Source organism: Tribolium castaneum, chromosome 7 (assembly GCF_031307605.1).
Source record: "Tribolium castaneum strain GA2 chromosome 7, icTriCast1.1, whole genome shotgun sequence".
NCBI classification, from domain to species: domain Eukaryota; kingdom Metazoa; phylum Arthropoda; class Insecta; order Coleoptera; family Tenebrionidae; genus Tribolium; species Tribolium castaneum.
The window spans coordinates 9,337,659-9,363,857 of NC_087400.1; the positions used below are offsets into that span (position 1 = coordinate 9,337,659).

The 26,199-nt window shown below is 30.1% G+C and overlaps 1 protein-coding gene across 1 annotated transcript in view; it reads left to right on the forward strand.

Annotated features, from left to right (window-relative positions):
• The window catches only part of LOC661666 (cacophony B), a 35,834-nt gene extending 10,629 nt beyond the window's left edge, over positions 1-25,205 (forward strand). Inside the window, 19 exon segments of the mRNA NM_001165910.1 lie at positions 1,432-1,838; positions 5,102-5,404; positions 5,452-5,712; positions 8,365-8,508; positions 8,552-8,753; positions 8,801-8,965; positions 12,224-12,334; positions 12,670-12,753; positions 12,996-13,178; positions 15,411-15,502; positions 15,558-15,708; positions 20,437-20,564; positions 20,617-20,819; positions 20,865-21,079; positions 21,128-21,160; positions 21,210-21,297; positions 24,591-24,749; positions 24,799-24,932; positions 24,975-25,205. Of these exon segments, the coding sequence (NP_001159382.1) occupies positions 1,432-1,838; positions 5,102-5,404; positions 5,452-5,712; positions 8,365-8,508; positions 8,552-8,753; positions 8,801-8,965; positions 12,224-12,334; positions 12,670-12,753; positions 12,996-13,178; positions 15,411-15,502; positions 15,558-15,708; positions 20,437-20,564; positions 20,617-20,819; positions 20,865-21,079; positions 21,128-21,160; positions 21,210-21,297; positions 24,591-24,749; positions 24,799-24,932; positions 24,975-25,205 (3,294 nt within the window).
• Positions 25,206-26,199: the final 994 nt, after the last annotated feature.

Sequence of the window (26,199 nt, forward strand, 5' to 3'; positions counted from 1 at the left end):
TTTTTGATTTAGTGTTTGTTTTATCTTTCTCGATGTAATAAAATGGTCATTTGGTAATTTTTTTATTCTACTGTTGAAGAATTAATCCCAAAAATTTATGAATGAATCTATAAGAGAAAACGTTAAATTATACACGTAAAGAAAATTTGGCACTATCGTGATTATTTTCTGAAACTTGTTCCGCACTCACTCGCAGATAATGATAAATTTTTCTTTACTTGTATAATAAACTACTATTGCTGTCTTGCAATATCCATAAATAAAGCGAGAATTAATTATCGAAAAAATAAAAACGGCAAATGCAAACTCCATTAATAAGAATGAGATCTCAAATAAATCCGAGAATAAAACATAATTAAAATATAAACAAAAATATTGGTTTATGTAACTTATACATACAAGTTATACGATTATGAGAATACTTCACGATCTATTGTATTTAAGGTTTATTATGCAGAGCAATTTTTTCAAACGAGCCATCCTGAATATTTCAGAAAATTAGCAACCCAGACATTTACCAGATTTTCTAAATTTATTGTGAATAAAACATTGTGAAATTGCTAATTAGTCTAAAACTACTAATTTTTCTGCCTCATTCCAGTTCTTAAAATAGAAAATGGCAACAGCGCATTTGCATTTTTTTGGAGTCAAATAGGGCACAAATTGTGAGCTCTGTGTAAGAATAGAAAGTGTTAAATTAAATTCTAACAATAAATTTAGAACCAATAAAACTCACTAATTTAAAGACAAAAATAATTTTAAAAATTGACAGTTGTTGCTAAAGGATAAGGCAGATCATAATCATTTTTACATCAAAAAGCGCCTGAAAACTATTTTCAATAGCCTCAATTCACAAAAGACGTCTTTCGTCATACAGATTTTATTAATTGAAAAAAAATTCTTTAGCTTTTGCACGCCATAAACGGTATATATTAGCTGTTTCAAAGCTATAAAAACGCCAACGTCGTATTTTTTCTAAAATTTATAAATAATGTTACAAATTATTCCCGCACTTGAAGGAAATAATAGCCGATGTAGTTTATAGTTTCAGTGAGAGATCAACTCATTAATAACTATTTCATTGTTTTATCAATTTTATTTATGAAAATAATTTGATAAAATGCGACGTTGGTGTTTTTATATTTATGAAACAGTTAATACATAGATTGTACTCTTTATCTTCATTCATCATAAACCATATGCTGAAGCTCTATTACAGCAAACATGTTGCCGATAGGGCTCACAAAATCTCAACTTGCGCATGCGCATTATTTAAAGATTTTCTCTGATTTTCCCTAATTTCCTGGGATTTTCCCTGAATTTTCCTGATTTCCTCAAGATTTTCCCTGATTTCCTCTATTTTGTACACAGATTTCACCTGCGGTTTACCCCTCACTCTTGGTCCAAAATAAATCGAAATTTTTTTTCTAGATTTTGACTGGCGAAGACTGGAATGAAGTAATGTACCTTGGAATAGAGGCATTAGGAGGACACAACAACGGCGGAATGATTTACTCATTGTATTTCATCGTACTTATGCTTTTTGGCAATTACACTTTGCTCAATGTTTTTTTGGCCATTGCTGTTGATAATTTAGCGAATGCCCAGGAACTCACAGCTGCTGAGGAAGAACAAGCTGAGGAAAATCGCGAAAAGCAAGCACAAGAGTTGGAAAAAGAAATGGAAGCGTTACAAATGGATGGCCATACAGTGTTTTCGATGAGTCCAACCAAAGAAACGAAGAAGAAGAAGGAAGAAAAAGTAGAAGAAGAGGAAGTTGAGGGCCCGAAACCTATGCTACCCTATTCTAGCATGTTTATCTTATCACCAACAAATCCGTGAGTGTATCAATATATTGGTTTACACTTTATTTGTTGCTATGTAATTGTTGGACGCTGATTTAAAACTTCAAACAAATCTTTTCTATCAGTTCTAGTTTTTGAGATATATAGGTACCTTAAGTTAGCATGCTATAAAAAAGAATTTTTAGAAATTCATTTATTTCTTGCCTAATATGTTTTAGCTGATGTTAAAATATGTTACATGCTGATTTCAAAACAGTCATCAAATTTTTTTATTAGCTTTAGTTTTTGAGATATACGGGTAGGTAACTCTTATTAGCTTTTATTTAGAAAAATACACATATTTTTTTTAGTCACTTACTTTTCTGTTGCCTCAAATTTTTTTGATGAGTAACTGTTGGACGCTGATTTTCGTTTAGATTTCGAGATATAGGTAACTTATATTAGCATTTTTATTAAGAAAAAATTACATAATTTTTTAGTCATTTAGTTTTCTGTTTACTTAAGATTTTTTGCTGTTGTTGAGTAACTGTTGGACTGTTTTAAAAACTGCAAACAGATTTTATTTATCAGTATTAGTTTTTGAGATATAGGTAGTAACTCAAGTTGAAATTTCATTAAAAAAAAGCACACAACTTTTATTAGTCATTTACTTAACTGCTGACTCAGTTTTTTTGCTGTAGTTAAATGAATGTTGAATGTTGATTATAAAACAACCATCATTTTTTTTCAATTCAATCAGCTCTAGTTTTCGAGATATAGATAACTTGTATAAGCATTTATTTAGAAAAAATGCACAAAGCTTTTTTCAGTCATTTACTTCTACGTTGCTTTAAAAGTCAACTATTTGAACACTATTGGGCACTGATTTCAAAAATGCCAACAGATTTTTCTTATCAGCTCTAGTTTTCGAGATGTAGGAAACTGATATTAGCATTTATTTAGAAAAATGCACATAGCTTTTTTAGTCGTTTATTTTTCTGTTGTTTTAGATCTTTTTGCTGTTGTTGAGTAATTGTTAGACGCTGATTTAAAACTGCCAACAGATTGTTTTTATATGTTTTAATTTTTGAGATATAGGTAACTAAATTTAGCATTCTATTTAAAAAATACAACTTATTTGTCATTTACTTATTTGTTGCCTCAGATATTTTTGAATAACTCTTAGATGCTTATTTCAAATCAGTCATGAGATTTTTTCTATCAGTTCTAGTTTTTAAGATATAAGTGACTCAAGTTAAAATTTCTTAAAAAATACAAATTTAGTCATATACTTATTTGTTGCTTTAGATTTATTGTTTTGTTGAATGATTGTTGAATGCTGATTTCAAAACAGTCAACAAATTTTTTCTATCAGTTCTAGTTTTTGAAGTATAGGTAACTCATACGATTATTAGCATTTATTTAGAAAATGCACATCCTTATTTTAGTCGTTTTCTTTTCTGTAGCTTTAGATTTTTTGCTGTTGAGTAACTGTTGAACGCTGATTTCAAAACTGTCAACATATTTTACCTATCAGCTTTAGTTTTTGAGATATAGGTAACTCAAGTTGACATTTCATTTAAAAACAACTTTTAGTGATTTATTATTATTTTATTATTATTATTATTTGCTGCCTCAAGTTTTTTTGAGGTTTGTTGAAACAACCATCATATTTTCTCTATCAGCTCTAGTTTTTGAGATATAGGAAACTGATTTACCATTTATTTAGAAAAATGCACATAGTTTATGTTGTTTTAGATTTTTTGCAGTAGTTGAGTAACTGTTAGAAGCTGATTTTTGCTATTCTGCCAACAGATTTATTTGTTTTAATTTTGGAGATAAAGGTTACTTAAATTAGCATTTCATTAAAAAAATAATACAACTTTTAGGATCGGTTTTTAAATGCGTCTTAATTTAATTCTCAATTAAATGCGTGATTAACTGATCAAATGACCAAATTGAAGCATTCTAGTTAACTTTTAACAAGGAATTAAATTTTATTTAGTCATTTATTTATTTATTGCCTCTAATGTTTTTGCTCTAGTTTTCAAGATACAAGTAACTCATATTAACATTTATTTAGAAAAATGCACATAGCTTTTTAGTTTCTAGCTTCTGATTTTTTTGTTGTTGTTAAATAACTGACTTCAAAACGGCATTGTTTCAATAACGTTGTTTTTAAAACTACCAACAAACTTATATTAGCATTTTCTGCATTTTTTATAAGCTCTAAAATAGAAACTCTACCTAATAGTCAAATTTAGAGGTCAGAATTTATACTCCAAAAGTACATATATCAGTTGTGTTAAAAGTAGCGGATAGGCTCGTAACAGCAGCTAGATTGAGCTATATATACAGAACACTATTTTCGATAAGACAAAAATTTACAAAACATTTCATTTGACTGAAATCAAAAACAAAAAATGGCAACGCCGTACAAGTAAGCTTATTTTTATACGTTTAAAAAAATATTAACCAAAAGTATTACCATGGTAACATTACCAAATGTTGCCAAATTATGTTACTGCACTTTCAAACTGGTGTTTTTAACTTACTTTAAAAACGAAAGGAAATGTTTTCCTACAATTCTTTTTGAATAATTAGGTAATAAATTAAGTAAATATAATAATAAATTATTAAAAACAAAGTTAACAGGCCTGTTTTTCCTAAAATTCCACGTTAAACTATGTGTTTTTGCAACTTTTACGAGCTGCTGCATCAAAAATAAGAAACAATGATGTTTTTCATTATTTTTTAGCGGTTAATAAGGCCACTATTATCCATTTTCAAGTGCTTATCCGCGACTTTTGACACACCTGTTATATACAGTGTGATTCAAAATTACCGGACAATTTCTCGGTTGCTGATAAAAGATATCAAACTGAATTAAAAGTTCCTATGACGAAAAATTTTTTGAGCCTTTTTTCTGTAGCTCTTCAAAGTTAAATTTTTAAATTAAGTTTTTGATGTGTCAGATCATATTTTTTTGACTTTAGTCAGTGGAACGACGGAGCTCTAGGAACATTAAACAAATATCTGTTGAAAAAATCATAAACTAATGTCTTATGATCTAGAACACAATTAAAAAATTGTCAAAAAAAAGAAATAATTGATACCGCTGCTATGGAAAACAATTTAAAAAATATGTCAAAATTAAGTTGTTTAAAAAAAACTGACTTCATTTTTTTGCTTAATTGAACCTCTTTTATCACCATACAAAAATTTGTCTGTCACTTTTGAATCACTCTCTAGAATCAGCTGTTAAATTTGCGACAACGAGCAAAATGTGATAATTTGTAAACCATTTTAATTTTCAGCGTCCGGAAATTTGCCCACGGAATTGTAAACCTGCGCTACTTTGATTTTTTCATCATGGTTGTGATTTGCCTGAGTTCGATGGCGTTAGCATCGGAAGATCCAGTTAACGAAGAGTCCAAATGGAACAATGCTTTGGACAAATTAGACTATGCTTTCACCGTTGTTTTTGCATTAGAAATGTTTCTTAAAATAATCGATTTGGGGATTATTTTACACCCCGGTTCTTATTTGCGAGAAATTTGGAATTTTATGGACGCCACTGTTGTGATCTGTGCTTTGGTATCAATGGGTTTCAACTTTGCGTACGTTTTGTCACGTATTTTCCAGTTTGTTTGTAATTTATTCGTAGGCAAAAGAAAGCCGCAGCCAACTTATCAACGATCAAGTCGTTAAGAGTGCTTCGAGTTTTGAGACCATTGAAGACAATTAAACGCGTCCCGAAGTTAAAAGCTGTGTTTGATTGCTTAGTAAACTCGCTGAAAAATGTGATAAACATCCTCATAGTGTATATTTTATTTCATTTCATTTTTGCTGTGATTGCTGTCCAGTTATGGAATGGCAAGTTTAGGTACTGCAACGATGCTAGCAAAATAACTGAAGCAACGTGCCAGTAAGATTCAACGTTTTAATTTAAATACTTTTTGTAATTTGCCGCCATTTTGATGTTTTAATAGGCATCTTAAAGCACGCAACGTCATCAAGTGCGATGTCATAAAAGTCCGAGGGGAAATTTTGAGGAAATCAAGGGAATTCAGGGGAAATTACAGAAAATTTTTAAATAATGCACATGTGCAAGGTTTATGAAGAATGATAGTAGATAGCCTGTGCTGATTCACTTCGTCTGCGCATGCGCCATTTCAGGGAATCCCTTGTGCAAATCGTGGAAATCCCCTGATGTTGATGCCATTTTTGGATTACAATGTCATTGCTTGTCTTTTTATGCGCATGCGTTGCTTTAGGGAATTCCACATTAAAAATTTTGTGATTCCGCTGGTGTCAGTACTATTTATGTATTATGATTTATGGTTATTTTTGGATTATGACGTCAGAATGAAAATCTCTTGCGGAATCCCAAATTGGAAATTATTTGAATCCCCTTTTGATATTACTATGATGTCATCGTTGCAAGATTGCTTTTAAATTATGATCTCACACTTATTTCCGGATCGATAAGTCATGTTAATAGTATATTATGTATAATATAAATTCCTAAATTTGGTTCATTTAATGAAGTAAATTTAAGAGAATGTATCAAGATCGCATAAGTTGCTACAGCATATACAATTATATCCAACAGCAGACATATGATAAAGATGCAAGCGTTTAGAAGATTGAATCTTACTTTTAACACAAGTTTCAATTGTCAGGTTGGTGAACCGAAATCATGCCGCTAGTGCTACGATCACTCCAGAAACATTACACCCGTGCAAGCCAAACCTTTGAGCATTTGTTATAAATTTTTAGTGCATTGTTTGTTCGGTTTTTAAGTTGTTTAAAATATTATTACAATAAATAAAGCTGTTCTCCGGAATTTTTTCAAACATTTTTTCGGTACCCTGGAGGACAGCCTGTACAGTGAGTATATACGATATAATCTTGATCCATTTTGGGGGATTTACTTGCTTTTTTATTTAATTGTAATTAAAGCCTGAAAGCCAGCCGTTATAGTTTCTATCGAAAGAAATGCGATTGGGTTTCAGTTGAAACCATAATCATGAAAGACAATCGCCACCGCCGCCACGCCACAACCGCCTTTATCACATGTGTGCTGCTGGATACAACTCTATGCTGTGGCAACTTAAGTGATCCTGATATTTTCTTCATTAAATGGACCAAATTTAGGAAGCCAAAAAAGCTTAGTAAATTAGTCATGTCATAGGCCAACAATAGTAATATTATACATTATATAATATCAACAATGACTCATCGATCCGAAAATAAGTGTGACATCATAATTTTGAAGCAACCATGACATCATGGTATCCAAAAGGGGATTCTCATAATTTCCGATGTGGGATTCCCCAGGAGATTCCCATACTGACGTTATGATACAAAAAATTGCACTGACATCAGAGGATTCACATAATTTTCAATGTGGGATTCCCCAAAGTAACTCATGCGCATACAAAGACAAGCCATGACATCATAATCCAGAAATAGCATCAACTTTAGGGAATTCTCACGATTTGCACAGGGTATTCCCTGAAATGGCGCATGCGCAGACGAAGTGAATCTGAATCGGTACAGCCTATCTGTTAATAATGACAAAGAGTACAATCTATACACTTCATAGCGTTCAAAAGCTCAAGAAAATAGTTTTTTTTCAATTAATAAAATCTATATGAATTGAGGCTGTTGAAAATAATGTTTTACAATTTTACAATGTTTTATTAATAATGAACAATTATTGCATTAAATAATGTCTAACTTATAGAAAATCACCAAATGATGATTTAATTACATCGAGAAAGATAAAAAAATACAAAATCAAATATTCATAATAGAATTTCTAAATTTGACTTGTCTTTTGATTTTGATAATATGGACATCTATATTACAAATTAAAAAATACATATTGTGATAGTTAAATTGTGAAAAAATGAAGAAACATCTGCGGTGAACAGGTGATAGATAGCTGATTAATTCACGGGAAACAATTTTGAAAAATTAGGGGAAATCTGGAGGAAATCAGGGAAAATCAAGAGAAAATCCAGCAACATCAGGGTAAATCAGGGGAAATCCGGGAAAATTAGGGGAAATCCGGGAAAATCAAGAAAAATCAGGAAAAATCAAAGCAAAACGAAAAATTCCATGTACAATTTTTTTTTTCAAATTTGGGTAGCGGTTTACTCCTCGTAATAGTCATTATTTAACGGAACATTTAATGAAGATTTTTAGGTTGGCAAGAAGCACATTCGGGACTATATTTTTGCTAATTATACACATTTTTGGGGACGTTCATGCAAGATTACCTTAATAATTATCATCTTGTTTTTTGCCAAAATCTGGATAACAAAAATTTAAAATCAATTTTTTACGTTCAAAATGAATCGACTTAAATAAAAAAATTTGTTTAAAAATGGCAAAAAGGGGGCAATTTACAAAAATAGTAAAAAAAAACCGTTTCATAAGACCTTGAAGCACTCATTCTATCATATAACTCGAGGCTAACGCCACAGATTTTTGTAACTGAATTCGTGCTTCAAAACTAGTCTTATGAAACTTGTTTTTTAATTACTATTAAATATCCAAAAATTTTTAGGGGTCAGTACTTCGTCTATGATGAAGACAGCGATGTTCCTCGAGCTGAACAGCGCCAGTGGACAATCCAAAGTTTCCACTATGATGATGTTATGATGGCAATGTTGACCCTCTTTGCTGTCCAAACAGGAGAAGGCTGGCCCCAGTAAGTATCACTAATTTAGATTCTTTCTAAGTGTTTAAATAAGGGTTTTACAACATTCAATGGCTGCAACATACGTCGATCAAGGACCAATCGAAAACTATCGTTTAGAAATGTCCATTTTCTACATTGTCTACTTCGTAGTGTTTCCCTTCTTCTTTGTAAATATATTCGTAGCGTTGATTATTATAACGTTCCAAGAGCAAGGCGAAGCGGAGTTACAAAGTGGCGAAATCGACAAAAATCAAGTGAGTTCAATGTTTAAATGTTTGGAAAATGAAATTATTCTTTGTAGAAATCGTGCATCGATTTCACAGTACAAGCGCATCCTTTGGAACAGTTTGTACCAGAAACCACTCATGGATTTAAGTACAAATTATGGAAAGTGGTCGCCTCTACGCCTTTCGATTACTTCATTATGATGTTGATTGTTTTTAACACTTTATTATTGATGATGAAGGTAGGCTTTCTAACACATTTTTAAAAAGCTTTGCATACTCGGGCTTGAATATTCTTTCAAGTTTCACTAAAAATTATTTTCATTATTTTATCTTCCGAACACGTTTTCAAAAATACAGTTGATGGCAAATTTTTGAATTTCTCAACCTTCTTATTTACGTTGGGGTTTTGTTTCCAAGAGCCTGAGCAGTTTTTCCCATTATGGCGAACGAATAAATTTATTTGAACGTAGGTTTTCTATTTATGTTGCGATAACAGTTATTTTTAGAAGAAGAGATACAGTTAATTAAATCATTTGTAAAGGTGTTTGTTCCCCACAACCCCCACAAGTGGCACTTAGCACTGCCTTTGTTTCGTAAGTCATTTTATTTAATCATAACACATTTAATCAAAAATCCAACAAAGACGATAAGTATTTGTAACCAAGTTTAAACAGGTTAAAAAGTCGAATTAATTTGTTGTTCTATTAAAAAAAACTGTAAGTTTAAATTGCTTGAAAAAATATAGTGACTTTCTGAGGACCTTAGCAACAATATACACATAAATTTGAAAAAAAATGTTAGTGTCATTTAAAAATAAAATGAAAAAACTTCAATTTTTAGCCATTTTATTTTTTCATTAAAAAATGGTACTATGTTTTTTGATAATTTTTTGTATAGATTTTGTATATGACTTACTTGTAATACTATATTTTTTTCATGCCATTTGAACTCTAGGTTTTTCCATAAAAACATTAAGATTATTACGCTGTTTACCTCGTTATAATTTGGTTACAAATATTTAAATCGAGATAAGAACTGATCTGCGAGGTAATAAGTGAACCTAAGAACATCATCCAATTGTAAAAAAACGATTTTGTATTTTATTCTTCTTAAAAATTGAGTTTTAAATTAGTGCATTCGCACGCCCGCCTGGACGGTGAGCCCAGTATTGTTCAACCTTAAAAAGTGTCAGTTTAAAAAGGGATTTGAATCTTATGTTAAACAATAACAACAAGCTTATTTTATTCGTTTGCAGAAAAGTCTCCAATATTTCCGTAAAGTTAAATATTTAATATTTAAGGAATTTGCAATTAATACAATAAAAATAGTTAACTTAGTCATTTTCAAATATTTTAAAACAACATTTGGGCATTAGAAAGAGAAAAATTAAAACTTCCCTTAAAATATAAACTTACGATTAAAAAAGTTCAAATATACTCTAAAACACAATTTTTATTAATACCAGTAGCGGCTCGTGATCATTTGAAGTGCATAGGCAGGTAAGGCTAATAGAAACCGACCCCCCTATAAAAAACATTTACATATTTAAATTTAAATACCATTCACTTTTATTCAAAGTAATTAACCATTTTTTATTTTCTTTAAAATAAAATGTATATAAAAACAGGCATTCCATTGCTCAGTATAATTTTAATTGAAAGTTTTACTCCAATATTTTTTTAGTTTAAACAACATTCTTAAAAATTAAAAAAAAATATTTATTGGTATTAAAAATTTTTTGAAAGCATGCCAATTTTTTGCATCTACAGTCAACGTAGAAAATATTTGTAAAGGTAGATATAGCAAAATATATTTTATTATAAGACAAATTTTATTTAGAATAAGTGTTTTGAATGCGATGATTGTCCAACAAGGGCTAGCCTGTTGAAAACAGCTTCTAACGACGACTCTGAGCACGAAAAGGAGGTGGAAAGCAAGTGCAGGAGCAAAACAATCTCGCAGCGAAAGAATTGTAGGATTTCATTTTTGTAAACCACTTGAAATAGAACAACGTAATAATTATTGTATAAGTTTGGGCCCGATTTTTAATAGCCATTTAAATTTTTTTTTTATTATTTTTACCATGTGTATTTAATATTCAATTTTTAATTGCGCTTTTGAAATTTTTTGTCGCATAGGCACTGCCCATGTTGCTCTCTCCTGACGAGCCGCCACTGCTTAATACATACAGGGTGTACCAGAGTATACCAGGTGTAGTGTATAATAATAATGATAATAATTTAATTGTGGCTGTAAAATAATTACAATGTAATTAGTTACATCAAGAATAAAAAAATACTATAACAAAATTTAAATTTTCTACAAGTTCTTCCTACCACAAATTGGACCAAAAGGCAGCAAGCTGATCAAGGTGTTGGCCCAAGCAATAAATGAAAAATAATAAAAAATAAAAGTAAACAATGTGATTAATGAAACATAAAAATTATAATAAAAAAATATAATCTAATTCTATTTAACAAAATTACAGAGAGGAAAAATAAGAAAATAAGAAAAACAAAAAAATCATTTTGAAAGAAACATTTTATAATTGTGTTTAAAATTGCTGATTTTAAAGTTTTTTAACGTCAAAGGAACTTCATTGTAGAATAAATAGATATTATAAGCAAAACCCCGGCGAGATATTTATGTCCTATATGGTGGTAAAGATATGAGACCCTGGTGTCTTAGGTTTAAATTGTGAATATGGGTACGATATCTCAATTTACGATATAAATAGAGAGGACATTGATATACAGAGTATATGCGTTAGTAAGGAATAAAAAATAGTTCAAGTACCTACTTTTATTGTCCGTTCTATCTATTTTTTGTTTTTTGTTTTCCTAGCAACGTGTTTTGTTTCCACCTTTCCGGTATGAAGAGCGAGTTTTGATACAGGCTGTATAATAAAATTGTCCACTTTTATTTTTTCATAAAATAAAAAAAAATCCTTTAATTTGTTCGTACCTACGTTTGATAGTTAGCGAATTATAAAAATTTTTTGTAAACGCATTTTGTCAACCTAAGAGAAATAATTATTTTGAAAATCAGCACAACAGATCGGTGCTGAATTAAATCCTCTTTCTAAAAAAAAGGATTTATTAGAGAAAATTATGTTGTGAGTTCTCTTAACCTAACCTTAAGACATTATGGTCTTTTAATTTTTTAAAGCACTTGTCTAAAAGTGACTCTAAAAAATTTAAAATAAGAGTTACCAAAAATTTTCAAAAAACAAAAAATTTTTCGAAAACGGCTATATCTAGGTATGGGCAAATCTCTTGAAAATAACTCGAGAAATTCAAAAAGGCAGTTGAAACGATAGCTAGATGTCCATCTCCAGTATACAAAACAGTGTCGTTATCTTAAAAATTTTCATTAAAGAAAAAAGTTACATTTCGTTTTACTCTCGCATATTATCTGCAGTGTAAACAATGATGTTGCACCTTCATTCACCTCAAGCTTTTGTTAATTAAAACAATTATTTCTAAATTTTCTAACAGTACGACAAGCAAGGTGAAACTTTCACCCTGACGCTAAAGTACCTCAACTGGCTTTTTACTGGACTCTTTACAGTTGAGTGCATCCTCAAGATTGTCGCTTATGGGGCTGGGGTAAGGATTTCTGTTTCATCTTTTATTCTAGAAGTGCTTTCATTTTTTTCCTTCCTTCGCCCGCTTGGCTTGTGCCTCACTGGCCGTAGAATTGTTAAAATTGAGCTTGTAGACTAGAATATTATATTTTGTAGTACCATCAAGCGCCGCCTATGTTGTCGGAAATTTTGACAACAATGAACAAGTTTTTTATAATGCTGTTCCTTTGCGAAACTGTTCTCAAACTCACCGCTTTTGGCATTAAGGTAATTTTTGTAGCAAATATGCGCTTCCTACTTTTGATTTTCTAATTATCAAACGTTCATTTCCACCAATAAACCCAACTATTTTCTTAGAATTTCTTCAAAGATCCTTGGAACGTCTTCGACTTCATAACTGTGATTGGGAGCATTATTGACGCCGGAGTTGTCGAACTTGGAGTAAGATTAAAAATTTTCAAATAAAATAATTCTTACAATTTTCCCATACAGGAAAGGGCAGCAAAAATAGCAAAGCAACATGTGAGCTTTCAATTTATTGTTTACACTTTTTGAGTTAATTTCTGTAAATTTTTCAGCCTGGAAATCTTGATAAAAAATTAAGTACTGGTGACGCCATCGTCAAATGGATTCAGGTAAAATATGCCGAATGTTTTAATTTTGTGTACGTTTTCTTATTTTAGGAAAACTTTTTCAACGTTGGATGTTTGAGACTTTTTCGAGCCGCTCGTTTGATCAAACTCCTCCGTCAGGGTGACACAATTCGCATACTTCTCTGGACTTTTGTCCAGAGTTTCAAAGCCCTTCCTTACGTTTGCCTCCTCATTGCAATGTTGTTCTTTATTTATGCCATCATTGGCATGCAAGTAAGTCTAAATTCCAACAAAATATTTTTTTTCTACTTTGGTTTTACAAATTGTTCATTGTGAAACAAAGAGAACTTTTGTGCAACTCCTTTTAGTAACTTTTTAGGAGTTGTATTTGCAGTGCTGGGTTGGGTGTCATCAGTCATCACTGTAATCTAGTGTGTGATCACTGATCTGTCAACAGCGTCAAGTCGTTTATTGATAAAGCCCGAATAATTAACAAAATTATGTGGAAATAGTTTGAATATACGTATTTTTATAAGTTAAACTAAACAAAAACAAACAACAAAAATAGATAGTAGAAAAAATAGTATAGTAGTAAAATTTAATTGTGACACTCATTCTAATGGAGCACTACTGCGTCGTGCTCCAAAACCATTCGTGCCACAATAGAATGTCTTATAAAAATCGTATAACAATACAGGCTGATTCTTTTAGGGTCTACATTAAAAACTTTTTAACTTCTAATATAGCTAAAAATTTAAAATTTTGTATACGTTCCAAATCGACCATTCTGAGTTCAACTAAATTATATATTTTCAAAATGGCTACGAAAAATTGGCGCCAACTTTGAAATTTTAAATAGTAACCACCTGTTTTGCTGCATTTTTGAATTTGCCTCTTGAAATTGAGTAAAATGTACCCTAATTGTTAATACTTATCTGTCATAGTTTTTAAAGTATGTCAATTGTTTTGTTAACATTTTCATTTGCAGGAGTTTATTTAAAAAATAAAAAAAATATTATTAAAAAAAAATTAATTAATTAATAATAATAAAATTATTTAGAAAAGATATATTTTAAATTATCATAGTCTTTGAATTATCTTTGAATCATAATAAGTGAATAATTCTTATGCATTCGATAAGCAAAGGCTTGAAGGGTCTTCTAAATTCTTTAAAATTGTCAACTGTCAAATTGTTGCAAGGCTACTGTGATATTTTAAAAATGTTCATTAAAAAATTATTATCACACAGTTTTTTCAAATCGAATGACCCTGTTTTTTCAATGGCAATCAAAAGAACATCAATTTTTATGCGGACTTTTATTGACATCTTCTATATTTATCATTTACAGTTTTTAAAATAATAGCAAAAAACAGAACTCTAGCTTAATATTTCGACTAAACATTCGAAAAATACGATAAAATTGTGCCACATAATTCACATAATTTACTAAGTTAGCATAAATACGATGTGTTTTTAAATGATTTTTACCTAGTCAACTTTGAAATTGGTTTACATGTAAAAAAATTTGGGACGCTCTGATCAATTGAATCCTTTGTCAATAAATGTCACATCTGTCAGTTGAGAAATTCAATTAGGTTTTTTTTCAAAAATTTGTTAAAATGCAACTAAATTGTTACTTTGTGCAAGAAAAAAATTATAATAAATTATCGAAGCTTATTTTCGAATTGGAGACTAAATAAATGGAGAATAGTAATATTCGATGTCTAAATGTCTATCATTAATTATATAAAGCGGCATTTTCTGAGTTTACATGAGAAATTCACAGACGATTAGATAAGAATCATTTAAAAACATCTTGTATTATGGTTTCGCTGCTTATTCGATAATGAACCAGCTAAAAACTAAATAAAACGTTGAAGTTTTGCAAGCACTTGATTAATTAAAATCCGTTTTTTGTGATTTTTTTTCAAAAACTATAAGGGATAGGTATAGGACGTGTTGATAAAAATCACCATAAATATTATTGTTCTTACGATTGCCGTTAAGAAAATAAGGCCAATCCATTTAAAAAAACTGAGTTATTGCCGATTTTTGATAACGATTTTGAAAAAATCATATTAGCCTTGAATTTTGACAGTTGACAATTTTGAAAATTCTAGAAGGCTCTTTGAAATTTTGGTTATCGAATGCAAAAAAAAATATTCACTTATCGGTTCAAGGGCTATGATAAGACTTGCAAATAAAAAATCAACGAAAAAATTAACATTTGTCAAAAACTATGACAAATAAGTGCCAACAAATTGTGTAAATTTTACTCAGTTTGAGGAGATGAGAAAACGTTTGGTTACTATTTCAAATTTCAAAGTTGGCGCCAATTTCTCATTGTTTCAAAAGCTCACTCATTTTGAAAATATTTTAAGTGAACACGGAATAGTCGATTTGGATCATATACAAAATTTTAACGCTCAAGTTTTATTAGATTTTAAAAAGTTTTTAATGTAAGCCCTAAAAAAAATACCCTGTACACTATTTTCTTTTCCCAGGTGTTTGGAAATATAAAAGAAGACCCCGAAACTTCCATTACACGCCACAATAACTTCAGATCCTTCACTCAAGGTCTTATGCTCCTATTCCGGTATTTTCACACTTAGTAATTTACATTATTTTGTTAAAAAAAACTTTTTCGACAGATGTGCCACTGGTGAATCTTGGCCAAACATTATGCTGTCATGTGTCAAGGAACGACCTTGTGATCCAGCAGCAAAAAAAGCACCAAACAGTTGTGGCTCAAACATTGCCTACGCCTATTTTGTCTCTTTCATATTCTTCTGTTCCTTTCTGGTAATTACTTTTAAGGCTAGGTTAAAAAGAATTTCGAACTCGCTTTCGGGGTGTCGAAGTCACAACAAAAGATGTATTTATGATTTACAACATTACCTAGATTGGTCTTATTTGATATTTGTCTGCCCAAGGATGATGTTCCCAATTTTAAAAGTATTATTTTAAATTTAAAGTGTTTATTTAATGGAAAAGTAAAAACATAATAAAATACAGGTAAATCATGATAAAAAGGAACTTATTCAAGGGTTTCTCCGGATTGCCAATTTTTTGGTTTACTAAATTTTTTTTTCTTAATTAAAGTTAATAAATAATGCTCGTGGGTCTGTTACGTAGACCCCCAGTTCCATTATAAATCTTTCTGCGGATTTGTCTAGTCATCTAGTCATCATCGAACGAGAAAATTGGAGCGTCCAATACATTAGAATTTTCGCGATATCACGCTTATTTTTAATAATAAAAAAAAATAAAAAACACCAAGATGTTTGAAATAAAAATCTCTATCGATTGGTTGGAGAGTTTTTTCATTTTGAAGCTTTGGTGTCTTTAAACGTGTCTTATCCAAAAACGTGTTTATTTATTTATTTAATTAGCCATAATTTGTTGATTACTAGATTCAAAAAAAAATGTAAAAGTCATTTTGTAAATGTGATTTCTAAGATACATTGAGTTTTGAAAACTACGTTGATATCTTTTCAAATGACGTAATTATAGCCACAATTTGTTTTCATTGAAAATGATATAAGACGAATAAAGTAAATATTTGTGATTTACAACATTACCTAGATTAGTCTTATTTGATATTTGAATGCCCAAGCAAGATATTCCCAATTTTAACAGTATTATTTTAAATTTGAAGTGCTTATTTAATAAAAAAGTAAAAACGTAGTAGAATACACGTAAATCACGATAAAAAGGAACTAATTTAAGGCGTTTTCCGGATTGTCAATTTTTCGGTTTACTGAATTTCTTTTTTTTCTTAATTAAAGTTAATAAATAATTCTCTTGGGTCTGTTACTTAGACCCCCCAGTCCCATTGTAAATCTTTCTGCGGATTTGTCTAGTCAACTACTATAAATCATCGAACAAGAAATTTTGTTCTTCTAATGAATTAGAATTTTCGCGATATCAAGCATATTTTTAATAATAGAAAAAAATTTAAAATACCAGGCTATTTGAAATAAAAATCTTGGTTGGAGAGTTTTTTTGATTTTGAAGCCTTGGTGTCTTTAAACGTGTGTTGTCCAAAAACGTGTTTATTTATTTATTTAAGTAGCCATAATATATTATGAACAAAATTTTTTAAAATTTTCAAATGGCCATTTCGTAGACGTCATTTCTAAAATACATTGAGTTTTAAAACGACGTTGATATCTTTTCAAATGACTTAATTTTAGCCACAATTCTTTTACACTGAAAACGCCATAAGACGAATAAGGGAAGTATTTGTGATTTACAACATTACCTAGACTGGTCTTACTTGATACTTGTATGCCCAAGGAAAATGTTCCCAATTTTAACAGTATTATTTTAAATTAAAAGAGTTTATTTAATGGAAAAGTAAAAACGTAATAAAATACAGGTAAATCACGATAAAAAGGAACTAATTTAAGGGATCTCCGGATTGAAAATTTTTTGGTTTACTGAATTAATTTTTTTCTTAATTAAAGTTAATAAACAATGCTCCTGGGTCTGTTACTTAGATTCCCCGGTCCCATTGTAAATCTTTCTGCGGATTTGTCTTGTCATCTTCTACAAATCATCGCCCGAGAAATTTTGTGCTTTCATTGAATTAGAATTTTCGCGATATCCAGCTTATTTTTAATAATAGAAGTAAATTAAAAATACCAGGCTGTTTGAAATAAAAATCTCTATCAATTAAAGAGAGTTTTTTCATTTTTAAGCCTTGGTTTCTTTAAACGTGTTTTAGTCGAAAAACGTATTTATTTATTTATTTAAGTAGCCATAATATAGTAAGTACAAAATTTTTTAAAATTTTCAGAAAGCCATTTTGTAGATATCATTTCTAAGATATATTGAGTTTTGACGCGACGTTGATATCTTTTCAAATGACTTAATTATAGCCACAATTCTTTTACATTGAAAATGCTATAAGACGAATAAAGTAAGTATTTGTGATTTACAACATTACCTAGATTGGTCTTATTTGATATTTGAATGCCCAAGCAAGATATTCCCAATTTTAACAGTATTATTTTAAATTTGAAGTGTTTATTTAATAAAAAAGTAAAAACGTAGTAAAATACAGGTAAATCACGATAAAATGGAACTAATTCAAGGGGTTTTCCGGATTGTCAATTTTTCGGTTTACTGAATTTCTTTTTTTTCTTAATTAAAGTTAATAAATAATTCTCTTGGGTCTGTTACTTAGACCCCCCAGTCCCATTGTAAATCTTTCTGCGGATTTGTCTAGTCAACTACTATAAATCATCGAACAAGAAATTTTGTTCTTCTAATGAATTAGAATTTTCGCGATATCAAGCATATTTTTAATAATAGAAAAAAATTTAAAATACCAGGCTATTTGAAATAAAAATCTCTATCGATTGGTTGGAGAGTTTTTTTGATTTTGAAGCCTTGGTGTCTTTAAACGTGTGTTGTCCAAAAACGTGTTTATTTATTTATTTAAGTAGCCATAATATATTATGAACAAAATTTTTTAAAATTTTCAAATGGCCATTTTGTAGACGTCATTTCTAAAATACATTGAGTTTTAAAACAACGTTGATATCTTTTCAAATGACTTAATTATAGCCACAATTCTTTTACACTGAAAACGCCATAAGACGAATAAAGTAAGTATTTGTGATTTACAACATTACCTAGACTGGTCTTACTTAATACTTGTATGCCCAAGGAAAATGTTCCCAATTTTAACAGTATTATTTTAAATTTAAAGAGTTTATTTAATGGAAAAGTAAAAACGTAATAAAATACAGGTAAATCACGATAAAAAGGAACTAATTTAAGGAATCTCCGGATTGAAAATTTTTTGGTTTACTGAATTAATTTTTTTCTTAATTAAAGTTAATAAACCATGCTCCTGGGTCTGTTACTTAGATTCCCCGGTCCCATTGTAAATCTTTCTGCGGATTTGTCTTGTCATCTGTTATAAATCATCGCCCGAGAAACTTTGTGCTTCCAATGCATTAGAATTTTTGCGATAGCAAGCTTATTTTTAATAATAGAAAAAAATAAAAAATACCAAGCTGTTTGAGATAAAAATCACTATCGATTGGTTGGAGAGTTTTTTTCATTTTGAAGCCCTGGTGTCTTTAAACGTGTTTTAGTCCAAAAACGTATTTATTTATTTAAGTAGCCATAATTTATTAAGTACAAAATTTTTTTAAATTGTCTAAAGGCCGTTTTGTAGATATCATTTCTAAGATACATTGAGTTTTAAAACGACGGTGTTTATTTAATGAAAAGGCAAAAACGTAATAAAATACAGGTAAATCACGATAAAAAGGAACTAATTTAAGGGATTCTCCGGATTGTCAGTTTTTTGCTTTACTGAAGTAATTTTTTTCTTCATTAAAATTAATAAACAATGCTTTTGGGTCTGTTACTTAGACCCCCCGGCCGCTTTTTCAATCTTTCTGCGGATTTGTCTTGTCATCTTCTACAAATCATCGCCCGAGAAATTTTGTGCTTTCATTGAATTAGAATTTTCGCGATATCCAGCTTATTTTTAATAATAGAAGTAAATTAAAAATACCAGGCTGTTTGAAATAAAAATCTTTATCAATTAAAGAGAGTTTTTTCATTTTTAAGCCTTGGTTTCTTTAAACGTGTTTTAGTCGAAAAACGTATTTATTTATTTATTTAAGTAGCCATAATATATTAAGTACTAAATTTTTTAAAATTTTCAGAAAGCCATTTTGTAGATATCATTTCTAAGATATATTGAGTTTTGAAACGACGTTGATATTTTTTGAAATGACTTAATTATAGCCACAATTCTTTTACATTAAAAACGCCATAAGACGAATAAAGTAAGTATTTGTGATTTACAACATTACCTAGACTGGTCTTACTTGATACTTGTATGCCCAAGGAAAATGTTCCCAATTTTAACAGTATTATTTTAAATTAAAAGAGTTTATTTAATGGAAAAGTAAAAACGTAATAAAATACAGGTAAATCACGATAAAAAGGAACTAATTTAAGGGATCTCCGGATTGAAAATTTTTTGGTTTACTGAATTAATTTTTTTCTTAATTAAAGTTAATAAACAATGCTCTTGGGTCTGTTACTTAGACCCCCCAGTCCCATTGTAAATCTTTCTGCGGATTTGTCTAGTCATCTACTATAAATCATCGAACAAGAAATTTTGTGCTTCTAATGAATTAGAATTTTCGCGATATCAAGCTTATTTTTAATACCAGGCTATTTGAAATAAAAATCTCTATCGTTTGGTTGGAGAGTTTTTTTATTTTGAAGCCTTGGTGTCTTTAAACGTGTGTTGTCCAAAAACGTATTTATTTATTTATTTAAGTAGAAATAATATATTATGAACAAAATTTTTTAAAATTTTCAAATGGCCATTTTGTAGACGTCATTTCTAAAATACATTGAGTTTTAAAACGACGTTGATATCTTTTCAAATGACTTAATTCTAGCCACAATTCTTTTACATTGGAAATGCCATAAGACGAACACGTTTAACCTAGTCTTAAAGATTTGGCAAAATAATTCACTGTGTTCCAGATGTTGAACTTGTTTGTTGCTGTCATTATGGACAATTTTGATTATTTGACTCGAGATTCTTCAATTTTGGGGGCACACCACTTGGATGAATTTATCCGGATTTGGGCTGAATACGACCCAAAAGCAACGTAATTTCGTAAATTTATTGACAAAAATTGAAATAGCTACGTCCAATTTTAGGGCTAAAATCCATTACACCGAAATGTACGAAATGTTGAAGAACATGGCACCTCCTTTAGGTTTTGGTAACAAGTGTCCCAACAGATTGGCTTACAAAAAGTTGATCAGGATGAATATGCCAGTCGATGATGAAGGCAAAGTTAATTTTACCACAACGCTGTTTGCTTTAATACGAGAAAATTTGAGTATAAAAATGAGACCACGTAAAAAAATTTCCAGTTTTTGATTTTTTTGACACTAATTTTCAGCTGATGAAATGGATCAAGCTGATGAGGAATTAAGAGAGACCATCAAAATTATATGGCCATTACAAGCCAAAACCATGGTAGATTTGTTAGTCCCACCTAATGACCTTTTAAATAGTGGTAAATTAACTGTGGGCAAAATATACGGCGGACTCCTAATTTTGGAAAATTGGAGAAATACCAGATTTGGTCAAATTCAATCATCGACTGGATTTTTGGTACCTTATAACTAATTTTTTGACCAGTTTTGAAAAAACATGTTTTAGGGTTTTGGGAATCGCTCCTCGGCCAATCAAACGGTAAGTAAATACAGGGTGAGATGTTTGCAAAACTTGGTTTACTGCACAGGTGATAAATATTGAAAGTGGTTCCGACTCAAGACGACAATCAAGCGAAGGCACCAGAAGCCAGTATTTGGATTTGCCAAACTCGGATCGTCATGTTCGGTCACCTAGTGTTCGGTACATTTCACGCTTGTAACTTTATTTCTGATTATTACTTGTAATTTCACAGAAGTACGTCATCTCGACGAAAATCACGTCAAGATTTTGGAATTGCAGACACTGTTTCCAATTTTATGGAATTCGTCAAACACGAACAACGAACCAACTCAAATAAAAGGCGTAGGAGAGGTAAGTTTGTGTAAAATTGGTAATTATCGGGTCAAATTTGATCATAAAAATAGTATATCCAGTATGACATGCTTGAATTAGAAAAATTAAACTTAAAATTTAATTGCAATTAAAATGTTCTGTAAACTCGCTCTTAATGTTTGATTGTTATAACTTATAATTATTCTTGTGGTAACTGCGACAGGACATCAATAATTCTGCTAAAATGGCAATAACATTACTGTTCTTAAGTTTATTTAAAAATTGTTAGATATGCTAAACAATATTGGAACTTCCACTTATTTTTTGGTTAAAGTTCAGGCGCTGAGGAGCTAACATTAGATAAAGACAACATTTCCAAATCTAACAAAATTTTATTAGTTCAGTATATTTTTAAACAAGGTATGCATGTGTTACTTTACCGACACCGACAAATGCTTGTCTTTTTAAAAAAATCAAGTTAGCCGTGTATCCCCACAACAAATGGAGATAGAATTTTTCTAAATATCTGAGAAGATGATAGTGTTTATATCTTTTTAAGCATATACCAACTTTCAATAAGTTTTGATAAATAGCTTTTATGTTTATGAAATTAAATTTAACAGTATTTATACATTTTAGTGACCCTGTAAAAATAATATATTCTCAAAGTTTTTAGATTTCTCTTCTTTTCTGTTCCTTATGTTTCTTACAATTTATTCAGGTAACATTTCTTTGAAAAATTTCAGATTCAAATAAAAATGTTACCAATATGAAGACTTAAACATGCTCTATTTACATCTGTTTTAATTTTTTTGTTATCACGTATTTTAATAAACGTATTAAATATAAAACGTATTTATTAAGTATAAAACGTATTTTAATATAAAAAAATTATATTTTCGTTTAGGCCAATTAAAAAAATAGACGATTTTTAAAAAATACTACATTTGAATATACACATTTTTATAAAAATTCACATTTTCTGTACTGTTATTCTGTATTGTGTTATACAGGATGTCCCTGCGAGTGGGTAAAGTCCGTTATAAAAGTATTATTTTTTCTATAAAGCGTAGATACTAACCTCATGCCTCATCTAAAATTATTTTCAAATATATAGTCTGTTTTCGACATCAGCTACAATACAGTCTTGTGTTTTTTTTAATGAAACACTTTATATTAATTTAAATATTTCAAAAACTAAGCAAAACCGATCGATAAAAGTTTAGGTCAAAATTATTAGTTTTAAGAGCTATATCCAAAAATGCAAAAAATAGGGTGTTCTATTTAAGAAAACATATGTGTACAGTGCATTCGGGGACACCCTGTATATTTGGAAATATTTTTAGGTGAGGCAAAAGGTTAGTATCAACGGCTTAGGAAAAAATATTTATTTTAATATTTAAAGATTAATAATGGACATTACCATTACCTGTTCGTTGAGACACCCTCTAAAGTATACTCGTTTATCTTTTTGCTAGGTCTAAAAAAATAAAAAAGTAAAAAATATAGTAAAAAAAGTTTAAATGCGTATTTGCAAATTTACACAAAGACTTTATCTTTCTGTTCTTGATTTATTATGAAAAAGGTGATTGTTTTTATTTATTTCTTTGTGTTTAGTATTAAGTGTTTCCTTGCTAATTGTTTAATAGTTATTTATTCGACGAGTTTGAGTGTAAATCGGACGTTTTATTTCACGAGTGGTTTTTTAAACCTCGAGTGATAACGAAATTTTGACAGTGTCGAAGAATAAAAAAATATAATTAACAATCGCCTAGCATAAAATTAAAGAAAAACAGAAAGATAAAGACATTTGTGTAAAGTTGTAATTAATTTCTTAAATTTTTTAATTTATTTAATCTATTTTTTATACTTATAACTTACCCAAACGTGTACTTATACAAAGTGTCTAGTCTTATTTATAAAAATTAAAAAATGAGTTATTGGATTTTAAGAAATGTTGCTTTGGTGTCATTAATTAAAATCCACCTGTTCAAGGATTTTTTTTTTGAAAAATTGTCTGTAACTAAAACATTAATTTTATGTTTCTTTTACATTTACAGTAATTAGTAATTACTAATAACACTACTCTTATTTGTATGTACACTCAATACAAATCAAATCAACAACAAAACAACTACAACATGAAGTACTTTAAAAATGAAATCAATTTTCAAGAATAAAATTTTCCGAATTTTCTTTTAGTTTTCGAGTTATTATTATATTATATTATATTATTAAAACCATTTTTTTAAAGGCACCCCACATGGCGATTTTTTTGGTAAAAGATTATGCTCTAAAAATAACTTCTAATTCAATAGTTTTGTTGTTCTACTTTGGTTTCGCAAATTGTTCATTGTGAAACTAAAAGTAATTTCACAAAAAAAATTGTACAATTCCTTTTAGTAAATTTTTGGAGTTGTATTGGCAGTGACAGTCATCACTATAATCTAGTGTGTGATCTGTCAACAGCGTCAAGTCGTTTATTGATATAGCCCCAATAATTAACAAAATTAAGTGGAAATAGTTTGAATATACATATTTTTTAAACTAAACAAAAACAAACAACAAAAATAGAAAGTAGAAAAAATAGTACATTACACTCGTTTTCTAAGACTTAATTGTGGCACTCCTTCGTCGTGCTCCAAAACTATTCGTTTTACAACTGAACGTCTTATAAAACTCATATAATAATACAATGTTTTAAACCATTGTTTTTTAAATAAATTATTAAAGTTGCATTTCGAAATCATTAGGACGATTTTTCGAATTCGGCCAAAGAGGCTGCATCAATGATTCATCAAATTTTTTGCAAATAAAATCGTAGTTTAGGCACAAAAAAACACTACCACACTTTTGCTCAACTCTTTATAAATCTATTTCAGTTGATAGAAAGATAAAAAAGCTGAGAGTTATTACTAAATCATGTGAGATCTTTTTTCTTTTTATAATGCTCTGAAATCTGTGACTTATCCTTTAAATAATAAATTTTTCGGTCTCTCACTACCAAGCTTTATGCAATTTTAAGTTGCACTTATTTACGGTGCAGTTCACGTGACAGGCTTAAGCAGAGCTTAAATTTTAAGCCACACCGGTGCAGTTAGGCCTTAGTGTTATCATCACAACTTGATAATTCTAGATCACTGGTCTGCCTCGTCAACCCCAGCACACACCCCTTTTACGCGCAATACTCGTCACAACGATTCATTGCGTTCCGTTCGAAGAGCTCACGGAACCACAAGTCTAGGCCAACGCTCACGGTCTCCAAGTCCCAAACGACAAGAATCGTCTTTTTCAAGTAATTTTTTTTATTCTAAATTAAACGAATCAAAGCCTGACGTTTCCAGACAACCCAACACCTACGAGTCGTTACCGCCAAGGTCGGAGACTACCACCTACACCTTCCAAGCCTTCGACACTTCAACTTCAACGTCCAGGAGGAGTCATCAATTTTCCCAGATTGACTCCTTCACCTACGCATGTGAGTGATTTTTGCAAACTCTGTTTTTAAGGTTTTAATTAGTTTACCCTTCAAATGCCCGCACATGCGAAGAATTATCATCGAGACAGACAGTTTATACCGGCAACAGGAGTTGCTCCATTGACTGGTGGAAGCCGAGTTCCGCTCAGTTTTGAACAAGGGATGACGTTAGGACGTGGAGGTCGTATTTTGCCAAGTCCAGTGCCTAATGGTTACAAGCCAAAAACCACCCGATTGCTCCATTCAGATTCAGATGATGATGATTGGTGCTAACACATGTTTAACACCAAATACAATTTAGTTCAAAATATAATAATCGGATTTTAGCATACGTTACATTTACTGAAAGTTGTAAGTACCAAAAGACATATTGCTACAAGTATTTAAATATTCAAACGGTTAAAGAGTTTACGAATTTTTATAACAAGTCGTGCAAAAATGTGTTTGTGTATCCTTTATCTCAAGACAGTTTAAGATTGCACACACATTTTTGTGGCTCGCGATTGTACAAATTGTATTCTGTATCTTATTACAAGAAATCTACTTGCGGCAGTTGCAGATTGACTGTATTCTCTTGAACTTGACAATTGAAATTTTGTATTACATTCTCAATACAATTTATAATAAAAATTATCGACATCATTCAAGTTTTTCTACAAACCTTCTTATCCTTTTTGAGATAAAATATACTTCTCCTAGTAGCACAATTTAACTAAGTTATCTTTCGGTTATATAACGGTTATCTAACCATGGTTATGTTTAACGTATATAACTATTATATTTCGGTTAGGTAACCGTTATGTTTCTTAAGTAAAATGATCCATGCTAGATTCAGTGTATACAATGTGTCTCAGCTAAGACTTTCGAGTCTGATATCTCAGATATTTGTTAACGAATTTTTATGAAATTTAAAATGCAGATATTTTAGACGATAAAGATTAAAATCTAATTAATGCAACAACTCAAGTCTTAAAAACGTAATTTTTACATGACTTTTTAAAATGTTAAGCCTTTTAAGACTTATATTAAAAAATTTATTATCAGTGAGAAATGCTGTCAGAAAAAACTCGTTCGTGGAAGACGTCTGTTTCGCGAGAAAAATGTGAAACAATACAATGTTAAAAAACAATATTTTTGACTTTCTTTTGGTACTGGGTGCTTTAATTCTTTCAAAAAGGACTAAAACACTGAACAACAACTGAAAAATTCTAGACACTTGAACATTCAGTACTTTGGAAATGTTTCGTACACTGCTGATTGGATTCTC